The sequence below is a fragment of the Mastigoproctus giganteus genome, chromosome 3 (genome assembly GCF_048544385.1).
Source record: "Mastigoproctus giganteus isolate SK-2022 chromosome 3, ASM4854438v1, whole genome shotgun sequence".
Classification (NCBI taxonomy): Eukaryota; Metazoa; Arthropoda; class Arachnida; order Uropygi; family Thelyphonidae; genus Mastigoproctus; species Mastigoproctus giganteus.
The window spans coordinates 203,801,083-203,823,724 of record NC_143577.1 but is presented as its reverse complement, the minus strand read 5'-3'; the positions used below and the strand labels follow the sequence as shown (position 1 = coordinate 203,823,724).

Here is a 22,642-nt window from a genome sequence, read left to right as displayed (position 1 = left end):
GAGCGGGGGTTCCGTCCTTTTAGGGCAGACAAAGTTTATATTAACCCATCTCCTGGTGGTTAGGGACATTATTCATGCCCCACAAAGAATTTAGTTGTGACCCACTTCCACGTTGGGTAGAGGGACAATGGACACGCTTTCCATGCAATTGCCTTCCTGGTTACAAAGTGGCCAGAAACAACTAGGCGACACAAACATAATATTACACACACACACACACACACACACACACACACACACACACACACACACACACACACACACACACACACACACACACACACACACACACACACACACACACACACACACACACACACTACTGCCCGTTTTACAGAGGTCTGTGTCAACATAAAGTACCTGGGCGGAGTTGAACTAACGTTTCAACACCGCCATACATAAAACTATACAAGTTTACATATCATATTAAGGTTACCCAATAACAACCTATCTACCCGTGGAATCATGTCAGTAAATTGTATGGGTCCTCTGATCGGTTTGCCTGTTTTGCTGGACGAAAAACCTGAGTTTCCGAAAAAAACTTCCTGTCCTGGACTGAGGCCAAATAACTGAGCAATGGAGTGAAGAAAGCCCATAAAGGTTGAACTCATTGACAAGATTCGACCCCATGCCTTTTCCAGAAGGTGCAGGGAAGACGGCGATTATAACCACTATGCACCAGTGATAACACGTTTAAGATGGAAAGTTGGAAATAGCTCACAGTTTTGTAAAATTATTCCTGATGTCTTGAATAAAACACTTCAGGAAAATTTGGATGGATGGATGGATGGATGTATAGTTCAGTCTAAAAGTTGGACGTTCTTCCAAATATCGTTATTATACTTGAAAAAGATATTTCCTTAATATTTTTGCAAAAACAGTTCTTGAAAGAATTATTTTGAAGTATTACTGTTTAGCAATTGGTTACAGATTATCCTTTTTTTTAATAAAAGGTGTTTCTTTTTAGAGAATTTCGCTCGTTGTTTTAAAATTTTAATTGAGAGTTACTAAAAGCATATTTATTCGGTGCATACCCTTCCTGTTTTCCAAGGTGGTAGTTATAACTAAAATCGGAGTATGTCTTGCTAGACTACTTTATCAGAAAAGGTTCCATACATTTTATATTATGAAACACCCTTGCTTATCGGTTATACCAGACATATCGGTAATTCTTGAATCCAAAATGGCATGGAATTGATTAGTAAATTTGATTTATAAAAATATCGCACAAAGTAAATTAAAATACAAATAAACAAAACTCGTAATTCGATAATATAAATACGCAGATTTACAATGTTAAAATTAAATAAAATCAGTAAAATAAAAAATAGGTTTAAAATAATAAACCCACTGGTGTTTATGTGTATTCTGTAGTCGATTTGCATGTGTTGGATGAAAAATCCGAGTTTCTGGGAGTAAAATACTTAACTATCCTTGCCTGACACTTACTTAATCGGTTATGTTGTGAAAAAGGCCCATACAGAGAGGACAGTGATTATACCTCTGTGCTATCGTGAGGGTAATGATACTGGTAAAAACTCGTAAAGTAAAATGCATAAAATAGACAATCACAGAGTAATACTCAGACTAGACCACAAAGCCGTATAAATCAGAACAAGCATGTGTCGAGAAACTTAAGACCCAACTCAGCTTCAAGTACAAAAAAAAAGGTAGAGAAAATAGGGGATGAAAAGAAGGGAAAAAAAGGTTTACCTCTCACTCCTTCATGTCATTGAATTTTCTTCTTGTACGAAACACTTCAGATCAGCAACACTTGAAATCTGCACTTGTACGCAGATGACCTCAAACTCTTTTTTTAATCCGATGACCCAAATCGGACAAGATCTTCCATTAGAGGGACAGCTCTGCAGGTCAAGCATTTGACAGATTTCTTGCGGTTAGTGGGACTGGAAGTGAAGAGATAAAAATCGCCGAGATGATATTTTCCAAAAAGAAGCAGACGTACATCACGTCTCCCATCGACGGAACATTAATTAAAAAGGTTAAGTGACATAAGGACCTAGGCTTCGCTGGGTTGAAGACACTTTCCCTTCCTCACTTTAAAGCCACAGTGCAAAAACACTGGCGACTCTTTGTAGTGCTCAATATGAGCTTCAGGAATTCCCAAAATCAGTGCTTGAGTTCAAAGATACGTTGTCCCGATTGCTTGCTTTATACACCTCCATTATTTGGGGATCAACCTCGACAACTTAGTTGAATCAACGTATCTCTTGAATACTCAATTATTTGGTAGCCAGCAAAAATTCAGGGATTGCAGATAAATTTTTTTTATTCTCCTTGAGCCGCATTTGGAGTGCCTCAGTGAAATTTATCATTTTTTTTTGCCGAATATGATGCGCTTCCAAAGGTTTTAACAAGCAGGATAGACGGTCCAGACGTTGATGTCATCATCACTACTTATTTCCAGATTTAAGATCAACCCCGATCAACAGACTATCTGTCAAAAGTGTGTTTAATGAACAGCGGAAGATCAGAATTAAAATTCTTGAATTAAATGTACAACTAAACTCACTAAAAAAAATTAGAAACCTTTATTCAGTCATTTAATTCTACTTAGTGTCTATGGGCGCTTGTCTCCAGTTTGACCATTATTCCATCAGGATATTTGCTAGCTGCTGTATTGTGCTCGGAAGAGAACTACGAAGCCCGAACTGCGCGTTCCAACTTGTGGGAAACCACAAGTGGCACCTTACCCTAAACACTATGCCCGTTCCAACTTATCTGAAAAATTCTCAATTGCATTCAGATTTGAAGAATTAGGCGGCCAGAGTAGATGTTGAGAAACTTAGGAATATTTCTCGACCCATTCAGATACAATATTTTCACGCTGGATACTCGTCTTGTCTTCTTTAAAGAATCCATCGCAATATGAGGTAAATTGCAAAAGGTTTCTAATTATTTGGCCAGTGATTGTAGCTCCCGTTTTCAAATGAGTAAAACTAACTTACCATCTGTTTTCTACAACCACAAAGAGGGGATAGTGACATCGATGGACATAGATGACATTGTCGCAACAAGGAATAAGGAAATCGCTGAGTTTAAAAACTTCACAACTGAGTGTGCGCAATTAAGTGAAATAGGATGGAAGTGTCATCATGATATTGTTGAAACGATTTGCTGAACAGAAAATTTTCTTTTAAAAAGAACTAAATTAAGCGCCCCAATCCGTCATAATTCAAGGTTAATCACTACTATTCTAAGTAAATTGTGAAAGGAAGGTATCTGTAGTAAATAAATAGAACTAAATTTCGAAATAATGATGGTATTCCATCTGACAGATTATTAACAAAAAATGTTCCCAAATATTCGTATGACAGATTGTTAAGAAATTTTTGTCTTCAAAACTGCGCACATTTTATCAGAAGAGCCAAATTCTGACGTTGTTCCACCGGAAAAGCAAAATATGCGTGAAAAGAACCAAACTCTTAGAAAGAGCTTCAGTTTTAAGTGTCTTCTGGGAATACATTGAGGTCAATTAAACGGGTGGCCACGGACTTCAAAAAAAAAAATGCCGTCTAGCGGAGCCTACGGGTGTTACAATTAAATACCTCATTTTCCACTGTCATTACGTGAGTTAGTGGCGAGCATTCGTGAGTCAATATACGGGGTGTGTTGGCCTTTTGGAAATTAAAACTTCACTTAATCGGTTACATCTTGCCACGCCACTCAGGAAAACCGACGTCTTAACCTTTGACTTAACGGCTATTTCGGGGGCACATATAATGACGCCGGCCGTCAACTATGGCGCCAGACAACGGAATTGTCGGCGCAACACTTTGTCTTCGATGGGCTGGACTTAAGAAACGAAATATTGAAGCATAAAATAGTTAAAATTCAGTATTTTGAGTTAAAATTGTTTCTGATAGAAGGGGAAAAAACAGAAAACTGCTTTGTCAAGGTCAGATCGTTGGTTAAGGTGGTATGACAGCTTTCAAACTCCTCCGGTGATTTATTACAGAGAGGCTGAAGTCATTATCGCTCAGCGAAGTCTCGTGTACTACCGGATATTGTTTTGTGTAAAGATACGCACTTCCGGCTTTCTGTTTATCTTGATTTTAATTTATGGTTTCGAATTGAATCCTAGAAGTTTTAGATGCATGTTTAGGGACATACTTTTGACTCAAATGCTGGCTAACTACTACTTTTGCAGATAAGTTTTTATTATTATTGAGTTGCACTCAAAAACAGTTGCTTACCTTTAAAGGATTTGGCTCCTTTTCTGGCCCCATCACATTCTGGTCTAACTCTGTGAGTAGCGGTACCCCTAACAGGCTTTCCTGTCTTTGGATTTACACACCAGCAGTATTCTGTAGATTTGTGACACTGGGCACGTTCGTATAGATCATCGTTGGTACAGTCAGGAATGAAGATGCCGGCAGTTGGATCCTGTTGGTGGTTTTCCATGGCGATTCTGCGCGCCGTAAGACAATCCTGAGTATCTAAATACCGAAAAGAACTCATGAAGAATACGCTATGATGGATTAAGTGTTATCGGTCAAGCGCGGTAAGATCAATATTTAAGAAAAATTTCGGATATCTCAAAGCTAGTACTTAAAGAACTTTCTTACCTTCTTCTTTGGACTCGCTGGTGGGATCGTTGTTACCACTGTCGTGTGTTAAGCGAGGTATTTGGCTGTTCCTCTGGGCCGGTTTGACAGCTGCGTTGTCCACTGTAGAAACACGATCTGGGGGGCACAGAAAAAAGGTTGTGAGAATTTTGATAATTGCTACCTAAATATCATGTTTCGATTGCATTAATCAAAAGTTTATCAAACTGTTAAACTCATTTAGTTTAAATATGCCAAATTAGATCAGTTCATTATGTTTGTACACTACAAGATGCAAATGTTCGTTTAACTATATTTAGGCATTTGGAAACGCCTTAGCGGTAGTACAGTTGGCGAGTTCTTTTTTGTTAGATCTTTTTGTTAGATTTTGTATGGTTTCCGAGTCCTCTGTTAAGACAGTTATCTGATGAACAGCTGATCTCTGTTAGCAAGCCCGATTAATACAAAAAATCCATCGTTTGGCTGACAGCTACAGCTGGATGATCGAGACTACAAAAATTTTCTTTGCAACGGATCCTTTGTGCGTTGTTAAAGGAAACAGCGTTTACTGGGAAAAAATACTCTGATTTGTTGAAGTACACTCAATGTGAGAAAAATTTCTCTACTTTAAGGGTGTAGATTGATTTATCTGAGTTTTGAATGTATAAATGGAAACAGTGCTTGGATTTCACTGTCCAAAAAGGATTTACGAACTCTTTTTCTGGTTATATGATTCCCAAATATTTAATGTTATGCAGATTTGGTCGTGCAGCGTGTTGAATTCAGCGTGATGACATTTGACCACTCTCCAGTGAGTGGTCAAATGTCATCACGACAATTGACCACTCGGCTACAGTTGCTAATGCAAACAACGTTGGAAAAACTCCCTCATAGAAACTACGGGAAAATTTCTCATCACAGGAGCAAGAATAACAATCACAAACACACACACATTGTGGTCTTCAGGTACTGGTATTAAGAAGAGTCAAATTCGGACATATTTTTCGGGTTGATGTTGATGCAGTTCTCAACCTGAGACTTGGAGTTCTAAGATTAATTCTTGAGCAGAAGAGTGACTGTTAGTGGAAAAATGAAGTGGTATACCTCAAATGAGTTATTTAGAAGTACATAGAAGGAGACAGACACTGTCAGTGGAGCGTGTGAGCGAAAATTGTCCAGAATATGCCTGTAGACTACTGTTTTAATCATATTTGACGAATTTCACAAATAAAGATAGCGTTTCTTGTCAGTTATTAATAAGGACTGCGCACAAGCTGCTCAAAACAAAGCATCATCTGTATCGTCTGAATGTTCCATCCGAAACATTCAGACGATACAGAACTCGACTAACCTAAAATTTTCTGTATAAAGCAGCGTCAGCCTATTACAAATGTTGGATTGATTTCTTTTTGTGGGCAGTGAAGAAGTTCTTGGAGAGACATATCAAACTAGTGATGCACACGAAGAAAACGTTATAGTATTGAAAGAAGGCGGGGTCCTCTGCATGATTGGCTTGTTCTAGACATTTTATTATCTCAACTCTTTACTATGACCTCCAATGATTACTACTTGATTAGAAATTGCAGTGAGAAATGGCGACACTGTTCAATTAGTCTTGCGTGCTTTTTAAACACTGCATTAGGAAGCACGAGAGAAACTCACTCACATAGAACTGAAACTGAATCTTTGAAGAAAGAATATACAGAGAATGTTGACCCAACTGGTGCTTCTTCAAAATGAACGTTAAATCTTATGGCTCACATTAGTGTGCCTATATAGAGGTCAAAATGTCATTAGTATTAGGACTGGAAAGTCATCGAGGATTGGAAATACATATAATCAACGTCACTCGTTGTTCAACGAATGATGTTGATTATATTTCCAAAAACCCTTTTTTTTCGACTTAAATCTTCTTGGATACGTTGAATGACTTTGGTTGGAAGGGAACATTTTACTGGCAGTTTTTGGTGGTTGATGATATCTCAAAATTTGATTTTCATCGTATACTCAGCTGTGAAACTTTGATTAGTCTTCATATTTCCATAAAATGCGCTAGAGTTCAAAAGTTAAGCAACAGCACAAAAACCGAATGTGTCAAAATATATTCTTTCAGTTTAATAGATATTCAGGATAACTCCAAAGAATGTCGGGTACAAAAAAATTATATAAAATTTACAAAAAAATATGTATTATTGACTAATCAGTATACGAACAAGAGGAGTAAAATGTGAAGTAAAATACCCATTTTTAATAATAAGAAGGATGGTTTCCGTTTATTAATTTACACGTTCCACGCGAGGATAACAATTATTAGGGAAGATAGTAATCCTTTCTCCTGGACAGCAGCATCCCTATGGGAAGGACTGTGCTGCAATAGATCTTTCTAGAGCATCCTACTCGTGCTCTGAAATGAAGGTAAGTAAGGTCCTTCAATTAAAGCCGGCCATATCCAGACGTGTGGTTTACTGTCTTCACTAATAATTGGTATTTTCGAGGACCGCCCTTTGTTATGAGGTAAAAGAGTTGCAGACAAGGTCTCTTTGAATGGGGAGTCCTTGTTTTGGGTAAATTTTTGAAAGCTCATCTAATAAGATACGATTTATTTACAAGTAATATCAAGCGAATAATAGTAGAAATTTTAATGTCGTTCATTCTTAGGTCACGACTTATCAATCCTTCTTGTAATATGGCATCTGCAATTATGAAGACTCCTATCGTCCCATTATAGATGCCAATCCGTCACATCTAGACATTTCAGTGTCCTGTTATCTACAGTGTCCTCTTATCTAAGCCATACTATGAACATTTTTGTTGCTCATCTTTTGCACGCCAGTATACATCACAATAACTAAAGAATAGGAACACATAAATTAGTGCTTAAAATATCTAATTGGTATCATCTTGTACTGGATTATGACCAAAGTTTTAGGACCTTATAAAGAACGCCAAGAGCGAACTAAAACTATGGGATCTCAATTTTCATGGTACTAACATTGTATGTATTTCGATAATTACTGTACATTGTATTGAGACTTATTGTAAATTGTTCTGTCTGTTGGCAGATGAAAAATCTGGGAGGAAGGGGAGATCTCCTCATTAGCCCAAAGATGCATGCATTATACAGATGAGAATTTGGAAATCCATCCTGCTGTTTTTTTTAACAACACTGATAAACCCCATCAGGTTTTGTATTCTTTTTATTTTTCATATTTAACCATGATAATTACTTTTTAATCAAATATTCAGTGATCACACGATCCATCCAATACCGATACCCGTTATATGGGCCAATGGTACTATGAAGTCAGAAAGGATGCTCGTTTACGAAATTGATGCAAAAAAAAACTATTTTATTTAATCAGTTATCTGTCTACGGTAATCATTGATGCTACTGAAACTCGTAGTAGACACATTTAACTCATCAATTTAGTGAAACTTCAATCTGTTCCAGTTGATGATAAATTTCATCCCAAATAAACAATTTATTTTTTAGCGTAGTAACATTAATGCTACTGGCTCCGTTGCATCCAGCGCCTTTCAAGCGTTCATCCCCCTCCACCTAATAAATGATAATCACTCTGAGAGTGTTGCACTCTGTTAATACAGCCCACGCATCCCAATAAGTTCAGACGGGGAGACTGAGAGAAAGGAAAAACAAACATCATTGCTAACAAAACACGTTGTAGTACCATTGATGAAAAACGTAGATGACACAGCTTTGCAGTGAATACCATAGCATTATAAAACAAATTCCACTAAGAAAATGTGTTTAAATATTACTGGTATTGAAGGATGGTATATATCAGAATCTTCAAAAGGTTGGTATGTATCGCTAGCCGTATTTACGAGTAGATTCTGACTTTTTAACTCTTACCTCATTTTAAAGACAGAAGTCTTAGCATTAAGTCTGCAGATTATCGTTTATCACAAAGTAGCATTCAGAATATTATAATGTGAAGGGGTGTGGTAAAGCCACCGAGCGAGCTTTCATCGGTGTGTAATGAAATTAGAGCACGATAATAGATGAGATATAATTTAGTGGTCTAATTCATCGTAATCTCCAGATTCGTAAAGAAACAGTTCCTCATTAATGTCACATTCACAGTGTCATAATGTTGATTTACTGTTTGTTTTTCTAGCACAAATTCAAGAAGTGGAAATACCATTAAACGGAACACGTAGTGCACATGTTCCGTTTGAACGTAGTCGGCGCAGAACGCCGGTAGGAGAATCGCGGAAATCATAACCCTGATGGAGTTTTCACGTACGGCTGTGTCTCGGGTGTATTGAGATTGGTCCAATAACAAAGCAACATTCGGCCAATGGAAATCCTGTGGGTAGAAACAGCTTGTATCGCTGAGAAGGTTCGTAAATTTGTTGGTATGGTTGGGCAGGAGTGGGAGATAAAAGGCAAGGTCATTGGATCTATTTTATGACTGTATCTTCTTGCCAATTGCGAGCTATGGTGCGCATGTCTCGCTAGATTGTGCGTTGCAAAAGGCAACCGTTAGGAAAATATTTTCAATTCAACGGATAATGTTGTTACAACTGAGTATGGCTTGTAGGATTGTCAAATGAGGCCTTTCAGGTGATAACTGGGCGGCTGCCGCTAGATCTGGTTTTAGTATTCAAGTCAATGTGCTTCTGTCTGCGGCGTAGACAGCCATACGAGCGGATATCAATTGAAATTTGTGTTGACGATGGTTATAATGAGGAGAGGAAACGATTGTGGACTCTGCTTATTGACCGGTGGCAAGACAGATGGAACAACTGTACCAAGGGTTTAATAATCAAAAATTTTCTTCCAGGCATTAAACAGTTTGGGAAGGATATGCCAAGTTGGTTTTAACCAAACCTTTATTCAACATTCCTGCTTACAGGATACAGGTCCTTCTTTGGAAAATTAAATGAATTAGGTATTTCAGCACGTTCATCGTGTGCTTGTGGGGGAAAAAAAACAAGCTGGGTACATTTGTATAGGTGTCATAAATACCAGGATCTACGAGAAGAATTTATTGATGGAGCACCGAGCGTGCAAAAACTGACATCTGGATGTGAGGTCTTTCTACTGAAGACAAGGATATCTGCATTGAACAGTGGAGTATTATAGAAACGTTGTCTAATCTGATGATTACCGGTTTCTGCTGTTTCTCGCTGATGGGAGAGAGGGAATAAAGAGAAAACAGCATGAGTCTCTAGACCCATCCTACCAGATGTCAACGGTGTAGGCACTGGTGGTAGTGGTGGTGTAATATTGTGTGTGTGGGGGAGGGGGTTTCGTAGTGCATATTGAGCCCCCTGATACAAGCGGAGAAACATTTGGATGCCACATGTTATCCAGAAATTATTTTTTACTAGGTGCATCCTTTCATGGCTGTAGTGTCCAATGGGAACACATTCGCAGATGGATACCCTGCATCAGCAACGATTCAATTTTCAACAACTGTGAGAAGCAGTCGAGTCAACATGGACCAGCCTTATGGTACGCATTTCATACGCCGTAAAACATCGTGGCATGAATCCATGCCACGGTGAATTCATGCTCTTCTGAGAACCAAAAGGGCCTATTAGTTATTATTTAGGTGTAACTAATAAAGTGCCACACAGTATATTTTCTGATATTTTACAATCCCAGAAAGGCACACTTGTTTCGTTCCATTTCTATTGATTAAATTACAAATAATGTTATTGGATGTTAGTGAGAGCGCCACATTAATAAATCTGCCAACGAGGAGAAGCAAAATTTTAATGAATTTATAATTAGTTTATCGCTAGATTTCTCATTCGAATGCAGAACTCATTTAGCACTAGATTCGTGCTGATAGGCTCGTTTTCGTTATTCTCTTTTGCTGTCTGTCCAGTTCCACCTGTTTGTAGTGGAGAATTTTTCCAGTCTGTTGTCCGTTTGCCATCATATAAATTGAATTGTGGTGACTTCGTGGCGACCTGAGTGCGACACAGAATCACTGTTACATAATTAGATAATGAATTATGGGGACACCAGTACTCTGAGAATGACATGTAATCACAGTAACATAATTTTATAATAACTGATGGTTACGTGACATAACTATAAAAGAACTTAATATATATAAATGGTAACACAAAGTTTTGAGGTACTCACCTTCCCTTGTGTCGCTGATAGCCTCGTCTGCTGGATCAACCTGCTCGTCTGAATTTAAAGACATAAACAAGCGGAAAGAAACTGTTCGTTAAAGTGTTAGACTAGTTCTGTCTGGACACAAAGTCCAGTGGTATTGCACTTTTTGTCCCGGCTGGGAGGGAGAAAGAAAGGAAACTGAGAGAAGAAACTGGCAAAGGAAAGAAAGAAAGAAACAAAAAAAAGAAAAAGAAAAGACAAGAACGGGATAAGAAAAATAGTGAGAGATAGATGGAAGTAAGTGGGTAATAGATAGATAGATATAGGAAAAGATACAGATTAAAGGAAAGGATAAGATAGACAAAAGAAAACAGAGGAGAGATATTGCAGTTTATTTACAAGACATCAGATATCTTCTCGGTTAACTTTACCTACGAACACGATAATGAACAGTTGTGTACAGATAGGTAATGCTTTCAGATATCTCATGTCGAGTCTTCAGCTACAAACGCTGGTTCTTCGCTACCAATCATTTTACTTGGTGTGTTTCTCAAAGTGAACTGACATTTCTTTTCTTTTCTTTTACCAACGAATCCATAAATTTCGCTGTGATTCGATTATAGCAGCAGCGCTTCAAGTGATTTTTATTTTTATGTTGACACTACTGACTTCCATTTTTCAGTGACTTTATTTTTTGGTGATTCTATTCACTTGTATTTGTGTTTGTTCATGTGGTTTGTATTTATTCGAATTTAAAGTTTTACTGTTAAGATCTTCTAGTACATCTGCATAAGTCGATTAAGTTGAAGAGTAAATATGAAAAACACAAGGAGCTACTACAGTAGGGGAAAAGCAACAGGCGACTCAGGCTAATTCACTTTGCCCTTTTTCCGTAGCATTAGAACAGGGTAGGCATCCAAGTGAGTGTTGACCTTGAGCTGCCTCTTCTGCCTAATTTAGAGCTTAGTCCTGAAATTTTCTTTAAGCTGTCAGATTTATTGGAGAGATTGGAATGCTGTTTGCTGATGCTGATTTTCCTACAGACTTAATGTAAGTCCCTATGTGTTGGGTTGGAAGAGTTATAAAGACGTTATAAAAACAAGGCTACTGTTACTAAAGATACTCTTATTGTCCAATATGGTGTCAGAATGAAGAATAGATTATAAAGTGTACCGTTTTTGCCCTTTTATTTGCAATGGATTAAGTTTTAATTGAACTGTGCGCTTTAAGTGAATCAGTGTTTTAACCCTTCGGAGGGAAATTGAATGATCGTAATTTAGAGAAAAGAATTATTATTAAATTTTTAGTGAAACACAGTAAAAATGGTGCAGAAACATTGGAGATGTTACGAAAGTGTACAGTGATGATACTTTGATAATTGAGAGCTATTAAGTACTCGATAATTCCTATATTCTATTATATTATAAATCAACAGGGATTACCTTTATTTTAGATATAGGAAGCCGCTTTTCAAACTCTCTTAGTCTTGTTGGACTAGGAGAGTTGGAAAAGAAGCTTCCTATATCTAAAATAAAGGTAATCCCTGTTGATTTATAATATAGTGATGATACTATAAGTCAGCCACGTGTGTACGGCACAAACGGTTCACAGAAGGACGGGAGGATGTCCACGATGACAAGAAGACAGGAAGACAGCCAACCTCAACGACATATGAGAACGTTGAAAAAATTCGAGAGATCGTGCGCCAAGACCATCTGGTGAGTATTCGAATAATCTCAGAACAGTTACACATTGACAAAGAAACAGTAAGAACAATTTTGACAGCGCGGTTGGTCAAGAGGAAGTTGTGCGCGCGAATGATTCGCGGTGAGAGAGTTTTTAATGAAAAACAAGATCACAACATTGGAGCACTTGCTTATTCACCAAATCTGTGGCCCTCCAACTTTTTTCTGTTCCCAAAAATTAAAATCCACCTCAAATGAAACGGATTTGAGGACTTAGCAGACATTCAGAAGAACACAACAAACCAATTAAAGGCGGTACCTTCCGAGGACTTCCGCTGCTGTCTCGGATCCTGAAAATTGCAAATGGAGTGCTGCATAGGCGCAGATGGAGAGTACTTTGAAGAGGATAAACATTTAAATTGTTGTTTTTAAAATAATAAAAATTTAAACAATATTTCGCGTTTCTTTTTAGTCGCACCTTGTATTCTTCCAGGTTTACGGGATGAAAAGCCATTTTATGGTTGACAAAACTCCATCTCCACCTTAGATCGAAAAACCGTCTGAAGGAATTGGGTTCTTGGGTTCAGTAATTAACGAGTGTCGAAAGCATGGATAGAGAGATGATTTAATTATTCTTCAGGTGTTGAACTGCAGGCGCATTAGCAACTTAGACCAGGTGGCTTCGATTTGCTGTTTAGTGGACAAAAAACCCCGAGTTTCTGGAGCTACCATGCTACCCTCGCCCGAGGCCGACTAACTAGCCACATTGTGAAAAAGACCAATAGAAATTCTTGATGAATAATTTAGGGCGTATCATTGATGGAAGAAGAAAGAAAAGAAATGTCAGCTACTGAAAAAAAAACACAGCAATGGCTAATTTTAACACAATTTAAAATAATTTCCATTTTAAGCCAGACATAAAATCCTTTCAATTTTCTGAAAACTATGTTACGAATGAAAGTTTTGTTTGATATGCAAATAGAAAATTTAGGTTTCATTTAAACTATCTTTTACGTAGATTTGATAGCGAAAATTTAGTTCTTTAAAAAATAATAAAAAAAACAGAAGAGAAAAATTTCAAGTTTATTTCGTGTTAATTTTTTCCAAATGATTATCATAAGTATTGCAGAAATGCTGTATAGTACTGCCATCTGTTGTCAAAGTGAAAAATTTATTTTTAACAAGCGGATTACGCTTTGGCTTCTAAAATTTAAAAAATAAAATTTAAAATTAATATAAAATCGAATTCTTTATATTATTATACTGTCAAATTATTTACTTAGTTCGATATGTGAGCAGTAACGTTTTCTTGCACAGAATACAGAAATTTCAAACTGTCGTTTTTTTTTTTTTTTTTGAATATTTATTTCTAGAGGTTGTTGAAGCCTAATCGATTAAGTCATTTGAAACCCTAGAATACAAATTATATGATTACTATGTATTTTATAAATTATTTTCACTCTTTAAAACATTATATTTATATTTCTTGTTAAATTTTTTCATGTTGCTTCTAAATAAAATAGTATTTTGGCATTTATGTAATTCTTTGATTCAAAGTAAAATTGACAAAAAATCAAGGGCGAAAATATTTTAATAGAATTTTATGAATGGCCAAGTAAAACAAAACAACATTTTAACCGAAAAAAAAACACTAAACTATATTAAAAAAATTACAATAAATTATTCTAATTCCATTGTCAAAGTTTAATAAAAATTACAAATCCATACATCTTGGATATTTACTGATTAAAAAAAATCAAATTAAAATTAAAAAATATTAGCATCACGTGCTGTGTAATACAGATAAAATTTTACCACGTGCAAATAATGTCCAGAAATTCTTTTTTGATTAGCTTTTTTATTTCCTTTTGAAAAAAAAAAAACGATAAATAGAGAAAATTTTCCAGATATTTTTAAGTATACCAAAATTTCAAAATTATAAAATAATTAATGGTATTTTGGCTTTTTAAAACCGATGAAAATTAGGCCTTTCCGGTTCATTTTAGTGTTTTTGTGGCTTGCCAAAACAAACAATAATTTCAAATTTAATTAAACAAAATTTAAAGATCTGAAAATTAAAAATTTTGTGCATATCATTAAAAGATTGTATTTAGTGATCTTACATCCCGTGCTGTGTTCAGTGTGGGGTCGAAGACCCTAATGGGCCGCGGATTAGGAATAATAACTATTTGATCAGACGATGTCATTCATGTCTTGTGGAGTGTTTCACAAAATATTTTTAAATACATTAAATTACTGATTTAAAATACATTAAAGCATTATTATTTTATAGTATTTTTATTGTGTATTCCAGCGAATCACCAAAAGCTGAACTGAAACCACATTATTTGATAATTTAAAGACAACAATTATCTAAAATGCATTCTGATGGCGATGACAGCATTAATGATATCAATGTTATCACTTATCCCTGTTCCTCTCAGTTCAGTTGTGTTCCTCTTTACTGTTGCCTCCTTCTTCTGAGTCCGAAATATTTATTCAAGCAGTGGGAAGATGGATTGGTTGAGGTGGCAACAGTTTTGTGTATTTGCGTTAGTACAGGGGATTAGGTAATTTTTGTATCGCAGATGGACTGGTTCACCACAAGTAGGAGTACTTCCTAAGTGATTCTTTAATTCTAGAATTCTATTGATGGGTTCTGATGAGTATATGTAATTAGCTTAGAAGGAAACGCTGAAAACAGTAGGAAATGGCACTTGATACCTTAATGATAATAATATGAGTTCGTATATTGTCCTGCCCTGCCTGTAGTTGAATATTCGAAGAAGCACAACTTTCCTGTAAGGTTACGTCGACCTGATTTGGCCCCTTGTGATTTCTTCCTCTTTACTGAACTGAAAACTCAACTTAGACGAAGAAGATTTCACAACGGAGAACATTTTTGTAAACAAGGACGAGAATACTGAAAGCCACCCCGGAAGAAGAGTCCTACCCATGCTTCAATAAGTGTGACCATCGCAGGAATAAGGCTTCAGTCTCAAGGAGAGCTTGTGACTGATTTCAATAGGATACAAGGTATACGTTTCCAATAGTATGTAGATAATTCTCATTGGATCAGCCTCAGAACTTTTTTGAAAGTTCTCGTAATTGTTTATCAGAGTTGTTTAGAGGATAATTCTCCTGATCTCTTTTCGTCCATACTCCTTCGTCCTTCCACGACCTTCTTGTACCCACTAAGATTTATTCTCTTTCGCTTTTATCATAATTGCAGCACTGTTGTGGGCCCACTTGCCTGATACAAAGTTTTACGATAACCGTCCTCCTAAAAAGGTGATGGCGTGACGCTCGCCGAGACAGGAGGAATTTTTATGGATATTTTTTTTTACACTGTTATCTAGTCGATTGGTTTTCTTTCTACTATTCGGAAAGTTAGGTTTTTCATCCATGAAGACAGATAAACCGACCGTTTTAGAGTCACAATAGACTGACGCCACATAGCTATCGTTACCTGGGCACAGAAATGAAATAACAGTAGGTTAGAGATGGAGTCGAAACTTCTGGCTTTTTGAAGGCACTGAGTACTCTTATCGATAAAAAGCTGACACATCTCAAGTCGAAAAACTGTAATCAATCTTAAAATAGGAGCCGAAGAGTCTTTTTTGACATCCCAAATCAAAGGGGAGGTTAAAAATCAATGTAAACTTAATATTTGAATATAAGAATTATTCAAAAATCAATTGAACTTAGGCTTTGGTAAACAGTGATTCCAAATCACCGAATTTCTGCAGCTTTATCCAAGCCAAAGAACAGACTTCTCTTATTTATTTCAGACAGCCGAAACCTGTTGGCCGGCTAACAAAGATTTTCCATCAGCTGGCTGCTCCTTGGTAGCTGTTTAAAAATACAAAGTCCACGATAACAAAAAGATAAATGCTACTACTAGATTCTCTAAAGACACACTGAATGCTTTATCAATGATAAAGTTCGCAAAAATAAAATTGTCTTCTGATACGTTGCCATTATCTTATTACCTTACGAAACTGGTTATATATACCAATTAGGCAGTTCAAAAGTAGTTCCTTTGTACTCTGTTCTGCAGCAATAATCTTGATTATCACAATGCCGACTACAGAAGAAATTAGTCTCATAGAACTCGCAGCGAAAAGAAAGGAACGTGCTCCCTTTTTCAATCACAGACTAACAAACAATAAAATTGCCCAAACCTGCTGGGAGAAATTGGTTTCAGCATCGCCTTCGAAGGCAAATGAAACGCCTGCTCTATTTTATCTCAGTATATCGAGAACTAATTCTGACAAATACAGCACTTCAAAAGAATGAAGTGCTGTATTTCTCAGTGGAGAGCTCATGGATTAGATTTCCTTTAGAAACTATTCTGAATCTCAGGAAGTATATTACCCATCGGAAAAAGTTTTAAAAACGAGACCATCGAATAGCTTTCTCAGTAATAATATAATCATGACTGTCCTTGTTGAACATAATTATATACATCCTGGATGAAAGTCATTGTCGATTTGTATCTCATTTTATGTAAGACAAAGTTTTTATGATTGTAAAATGAGAAATTATACTTTCTGTGTGATTGATGAAGGGACAGTGCACATTAATGAGTGTAAGTCGCAAAACTGGACAATGCAAGTGCAACTTAACAAAATAATTACCAGAACATAAAGGTCAGGGGACAGATGATGCTAGCTTAATAAAAATAATGTATAAGCGTTAATTCCGAATTTAAATTATTTACAGATTTATATGATGTAATATCCTATGATGTAATATCAAAATATTGGACAACGAATCTTCACATCTTCTAAATTATTGCCCACTGGTGTGGATTCATTTTTTATAGTTTGATCCCCAATTTCTCTCCTTCAAATGAAAACAGCAAAGTTTATCGATGAATTAATTGAAATTAATAATTTAGTCAGAATCTTTCGCATCGATCCGCGGTATACGGACTTAATTCGCGTAATTCGTGTTACTCTGCAACCCGTCGTAATCATTTATTATCACGTGACAATGTCACTGGATCCATTTGTTAATAAACAGAGTCACCAAGTAAGATGGATGATGCGATCAGGGAAAAGACACATTACTGTCACAGTAAACGCGGCTGTAGATTGATGGTATGAGGAAAGCGCAGCAAGAGGGTAGATTGAATTCCATATTAACTTCTTTCCGAAGAATTAAATAATGATCCGCAAGATTAATGGTTCGTGCAACATTAATCGCAGCCACGCTATTGTCATAATTTTAGAGTCTACTCACATATTTGAGAATTATTATAGTCAAAAGGTACATTCGTTACTCAGTTAGCCAGTGGGATTGCTAATTAATTTCCAAGTTATTTTAACAACGAGTTTAGAAGCTATTTTAAGCGGATGTAAGCATGTGTAAATGATAAGTGGATGCGACTTGCATGACTATAGTCATTTGATTCTATAAAAAGCCCTACAGCCTGTCATGTTTGCTTGAAAATATTCTTGACATGTGACGTATCTTGATGCTTTTCTTTCACTGAAATGAAGGTTTGATAACTTACAGACTGAAGGACGTATTTCAGATGAGATTAAAAATTAAAATGAGCTTCCTGGAGTGGTGTCTGACTGACTGTGCGTATGTAGTGATGGGAGTTGAGGTCAAAAATGTTCCGGGTTAAAATATACGACCTTGTTGTTTGCTTTAATAGAAAGACGGACATACTTGTAGGTGTTCATGAGTCTTATTTCGCCCTCTGTACAATGCCAATATATTCTGGTATGTTTGCATTATATCACAATGGAAACAGGGGAAGCCGGCATCGTAAAAGTAGAACTCAATGACCTCTAATAGTCAAAGAACAAACGGCACGAAAGTTGATTAACCTGTTATGAGAATACTGTGCAAACAGAAACACTAACTGCGAACAGATCTTTAGAATACAAAACGTTTGCTAGGTTGGAAATGACCACGCCATCACCTCTTTTGAATGTTTATTGTAGGTCTAGGGGAGACTTTATTTTTTATGTGACATTAAAACAGCTCGTTCTGGGTAACATTTCAAGAGTTGTTTCACATACGATGTGTTGGGGGCAAGGTCAGTGCGGTCACAGCTTTGGCTGTTCACAGTTCATAATCTTAGCCGTTTGATCTCTAGAATTTCTTATTCTGTTAGCGCTGTTCGCCATCAGAACTTTATCTACTCCACCTTTCCTTTTTTTTTGTGAAAATTAATTCACGCGAGTATACACACACATAAACACGCACACACACACACACACACAGACTAGAAGGATAAAGGAAGTTATTAATGCTCTGTAGTTACTTACTATTGATGTCCACTCCTAAACACACCGACCACTCGCTCCTGGAGATCTTCTTGTCCTGGTCCATATCACAATATTTAGTAAAGGTTTTCGCGCATGATTTTGGTTTTACGATTTTCTTAGCCATTCTCCTTAAATCACGAACTTCTTTCTTCTTGAGGTAGCTGTCTCGGTTAGAATCCAGTTCGTCAAATTTCCATTGGATAATCCGTTTCTCTTCAGTGTCTAGTAGTGGGTCTATCAACTGGCTTGGTACTGCAAGGAAAAATGATTTTGTAGATTAATTGAGTGATGTAAATTATATGAAAGACTATCCAGGATCATTGAAAAGCAAACCTTACATATAGGTTTCATGATGGACGATTCAGGATCCTGAATCGTCCATCCTGAATCGTATATGTAAATATAGGTCTCTTATAAATAAAAGATTGGATGAACATTTATTCGCATATTGTCTGCTGTTTATATTTACATGATAATTCGTGTAATTGTTATGGCTGGGATGTACTGGGATTCTTAACTCTTCTGTACTGGGATGCCTTAAAGCTTTTAAAAGGGAGAGAAAGAAAAAGAAGAGTACTGGGTGCTCCAGTAGTGTTCTGAAAAGATTTTAAAGGACGGAAAATATTCACGATGCCTGTAAAAATGGCATAATGCCAAAAATCTCTAACGAGACAGTTGAGGAAATATAGCAGACACTTTAAGAGACTGCTTGAACATCACGTTTAGACATTTTCAGTTCCAGAACTGTCACTCGAAGCCTGGATATTCACACAGAGAACGGTTTTTAAAGTTAAGGAGAAAACGTTAAGGATACATCCGTACAAGATCAAAATCTTATTTAATGGTGTGGATATACAAGAATGTCGCTCTGTTTTTCTGTACCCATTAAGGAAGTTAATGAGGTAACCCTGGGAAAAAGTATGCTATGGTTGTTGTCAGCGATCATTTGCTTGAATGAGGTAAACGAGGCATCCTTCTAGGACCTTATTCCGTAAACATGGAGCACGAAATCATTTTCCTCAAAATTTAACTAGTCATTCTCAAAAATTCAGTACTGATCTCAGGAGCTGGAGTTTTTGTATTAAGTGGTCTCTGCGAAGCCTCAATTTAAATCCCTGTAACATCATTTGGCTATGCATTTTTTTTTTTCTTGAAAGATCCTACTTATAAAACTAAGCCTTCGAACTCGTTGGAATTGAAATATTCATTTGGAAGAAAAGTTTTCTATACTGATCTTCAGTACTTGAATAACTCTGTGAGTTATTTCGCTTCTTGACTTTTAATGATTGAAAGTTTCTCGACTAGCTCATATGAAAATTTTGAATAGAAGCTATGTCCACATTGTGACAATTGCTGATATGGCTTCCCGACGATTAAATCTCTTTCTATATTCATTATATTGTGTATCATAAGGACGCCATGTAAAGGGCCCATCATTAAGAAAGGTTGAGAACGATATTCGCTCTTTTTTTTTTTTACCTTGAGTCCCTTTAAAATATTTCCTAAAAACAAAGACTAATGTAAATATCAGTTCCATTAATACATAAATTATAAATGCAAACTCGTATACTTCTTACCCGGGGTAGTGTGAGGAACTCTGTTGTACTCTGACTGGAAGATAGCAATCATGTTGGCATTGAAGGTTGCTCTGTCGTTAGTACTGCAAACTGGAAATTAAAAAGACGAATAAATTATTTACATAGCTCAAGAGATTTCTCAGAGATAAATATAAATATTAATGGACTGTTCTGAATAGGCATATATTGTCTTCAAAGAGTAAATAGATACAGAAGGCTCTCAGGACTCAGGTAACATGACTTTAGATGTGTCTTAATTGCATCTGTCTATAAAACCCTTGAAATTTTGAGTTTTTTCACGATAATGTTCAGCCTTTGCAAAATTAGATGAACTGATCTTTTACCACTATGTGTTTATGGCCAAACACGCAAGACTATTGAAGTTCATAGAACAGCAAAGGGTGGCTCTTCCATATAGGTCTTGACTTGGCGTATTTTAGCCTTAGCCGCTAATGCGCCATAAAATCCTTAAACAACCAACCAACCAACCAACCAACCAAATTCCATATAGGAAACCTGGGAAGTCGCTTAGGGCATCAATGGGTGGTGGGAGATGAACACCTAGGGTGCCATATAAGAAAGCAATGTTCGCCAAGAGCTATGATTTCATGGTTCGCCTAGGATGACAGTTGCTGCAAGCTGAGCTAGCACCATCCCTGAGTACAGGTGTGTACAGTACTCTAGATAGGTTGAGAAGCAGAAATTAACTTGTTCGTAGTTGCTTTTAGCACAGAACAAAATAACAGTTACAGAAATTAGTGAAATTCCTTCTTCAGAAATATTCTCTATAACAATATAGAGTTTTACAAGCATTCATAACTCATTATTGATTAGTCTGGAGATCGAATAAACTTAAGAATTATGTTCTATGCATTGTGTTCATTAGCCCCCAGTTGGGTCCTAAATCCTTGGAAATAGTTGCTGCTGTAAGAAGGAGTGTAAGAAGCTAAACTAAAATTCAAAGACGGACCACCTCGAAAATACAAAATTCGAGTAATTATAGGAATATCTTTTAAACGAGATTTACTTCAAAAATTGAAATAAGAAGTGTGCTCGCTAGAGGTAGATAAAGCTTTTCACCATATGTTCGTACTTTCATTCACTGCCACTTTTGACTCTTTTATTTTCCCCCCTAATACTGTAGGTCATTCAGATTTCCTTATTTGACTTGCACGAACTAAGCCACTACCCCAAGCGGGTAGTGGCTCAGTTTCGCTGTGAGCGAAAACGTCTTGTAAAACATCCAAGTACTGAATAGCCAAAAATCTCGTTTGCCCCCAGTATTTGCAGCCCAAAAGATGACAGACGACTTCTCAAACCACCTTGAGCAGGTATATTTAAGGAGACACCTGGTTCTGGTTTATCACCGGTAAACACTCGACGTAGGCAGCTAATTATAGAGAAGTATATACTGTTCAGTCCCGGCCCACATTCCCCTCTACTAGCTCATCGGCTTTCCACTTTATGATTGTGGCTTGTGCAGCGCCGACGTTATAAAAGCGGATAAGCTTGGAATTAAAATATACTAGTAATAATCAGGGTTTGGTTTCAGTAGAATTTTTAAGCTTTGCTCTGACTCGTAATATCCTAATTTCCTTACGATGGCTTGTTTTTTTGGTTCTGAATCAAACATCGTGTCATAAAAGCCGCTGGCTTCAATCATTTCTGTTAATTATTCATTTATTACTTGGATAATTGATTTATGGCGTCCAATTAACTGTAAACGCGCGCTAGTTGCACGCCAATTTCTTCCATCACACACAGACAATCCCATAAACGCATCCTTCCTGTGTCGGGAACGTTACGTGGTCAGCAGCCGTAGAAGAACGTTTGGAATGTTTCATTTATGTAATTTAGACAATCAGTAATGTTCCGGAAGGTCTAGACGGACAGCGATTGCTCTGGACTACATCAGCATGGAGACGCATGTCGGACGCCTCCATCATTAGCAGAGGCAATAAACAGGACAATTAAAAATGAGTGTACGTAAATGCTCTCCCGTCCCACCGAGATTGGCTGCGAACTCACTCCAAACGTAACTGGCTTTGCATGTAACTCATCGATTTTACTACGCAGCAAGCGCCAAAATTTCTTTTTTTTAAAATTACCTCGCTAAATGCACTTAAAAGTATGAACTCTCTGCTGTTTGAGTTGATACACTTATGAGTATCAACTCAAACAGTAGAGACAACCATTGTTCGAGATCTTCCCAACACACCAAATTGTTTACTTACAAACGCAATTTATTAATAAGGAGCTATACTTAATTTCAACAACTGTCACCACCAACAGTTAATGTAGAGTTGAGCAGTAGCTAATTTTTTTTTGCATGGCGAGCTGTTTATCCTTCACTAGCTTTGTGAAATAATTTTAAATAATTTTTCATGTCAGTGAACTTTGTTTTACATGTTCCTTTTTGAAATAA

At 36.7% G+C, this 22,642-nt stretch overlaps 1 protein-coding gene across 4 annotated transcripts in view; it reads right to left on the bottom strand.

Moving 5' to 3' along the window:
* LOC150088613 (SPARC-related modular calcium-binding protein 1-like) overlaps window positions 1–22,642 on the bottom strand; it is a 70,599-nt gene that overhangs the window by 6,560 nt on the left and 41,397 nt on the right. For 3 of the 4 annotated variants that reach the window (XM_090369590.1, XM_090369591.1, XM_090369588.1), the window contains 5 exons: window positions 20,218–20,307; window positions 18,641–18,892; window positions 10,693–10,740; window positions 4,590–4,706; window positions 4,218–4,460 (listed from right to left, as the gene is read on the bottom strand). In XM_090369590.1, the coding sequence (XP_090225716.1) occupies window positions 4,218–4,460; window positions 4,590–4,706; window positions 10,693–10,740; window positions 18,641–18,892; window positions 20,218–20,307 (750 nt within the window). The remainder of the gene's footprint in view (window positions 1–4,217; window positions 4,461–4,589; window positions 4,707–10,692; window positions 10,741–18,640; window positions 18,893–20,217; window positions 20,308–22,642) is intronic. The other variant, XM_090369589.1, reaches the window with a different exon arrangement.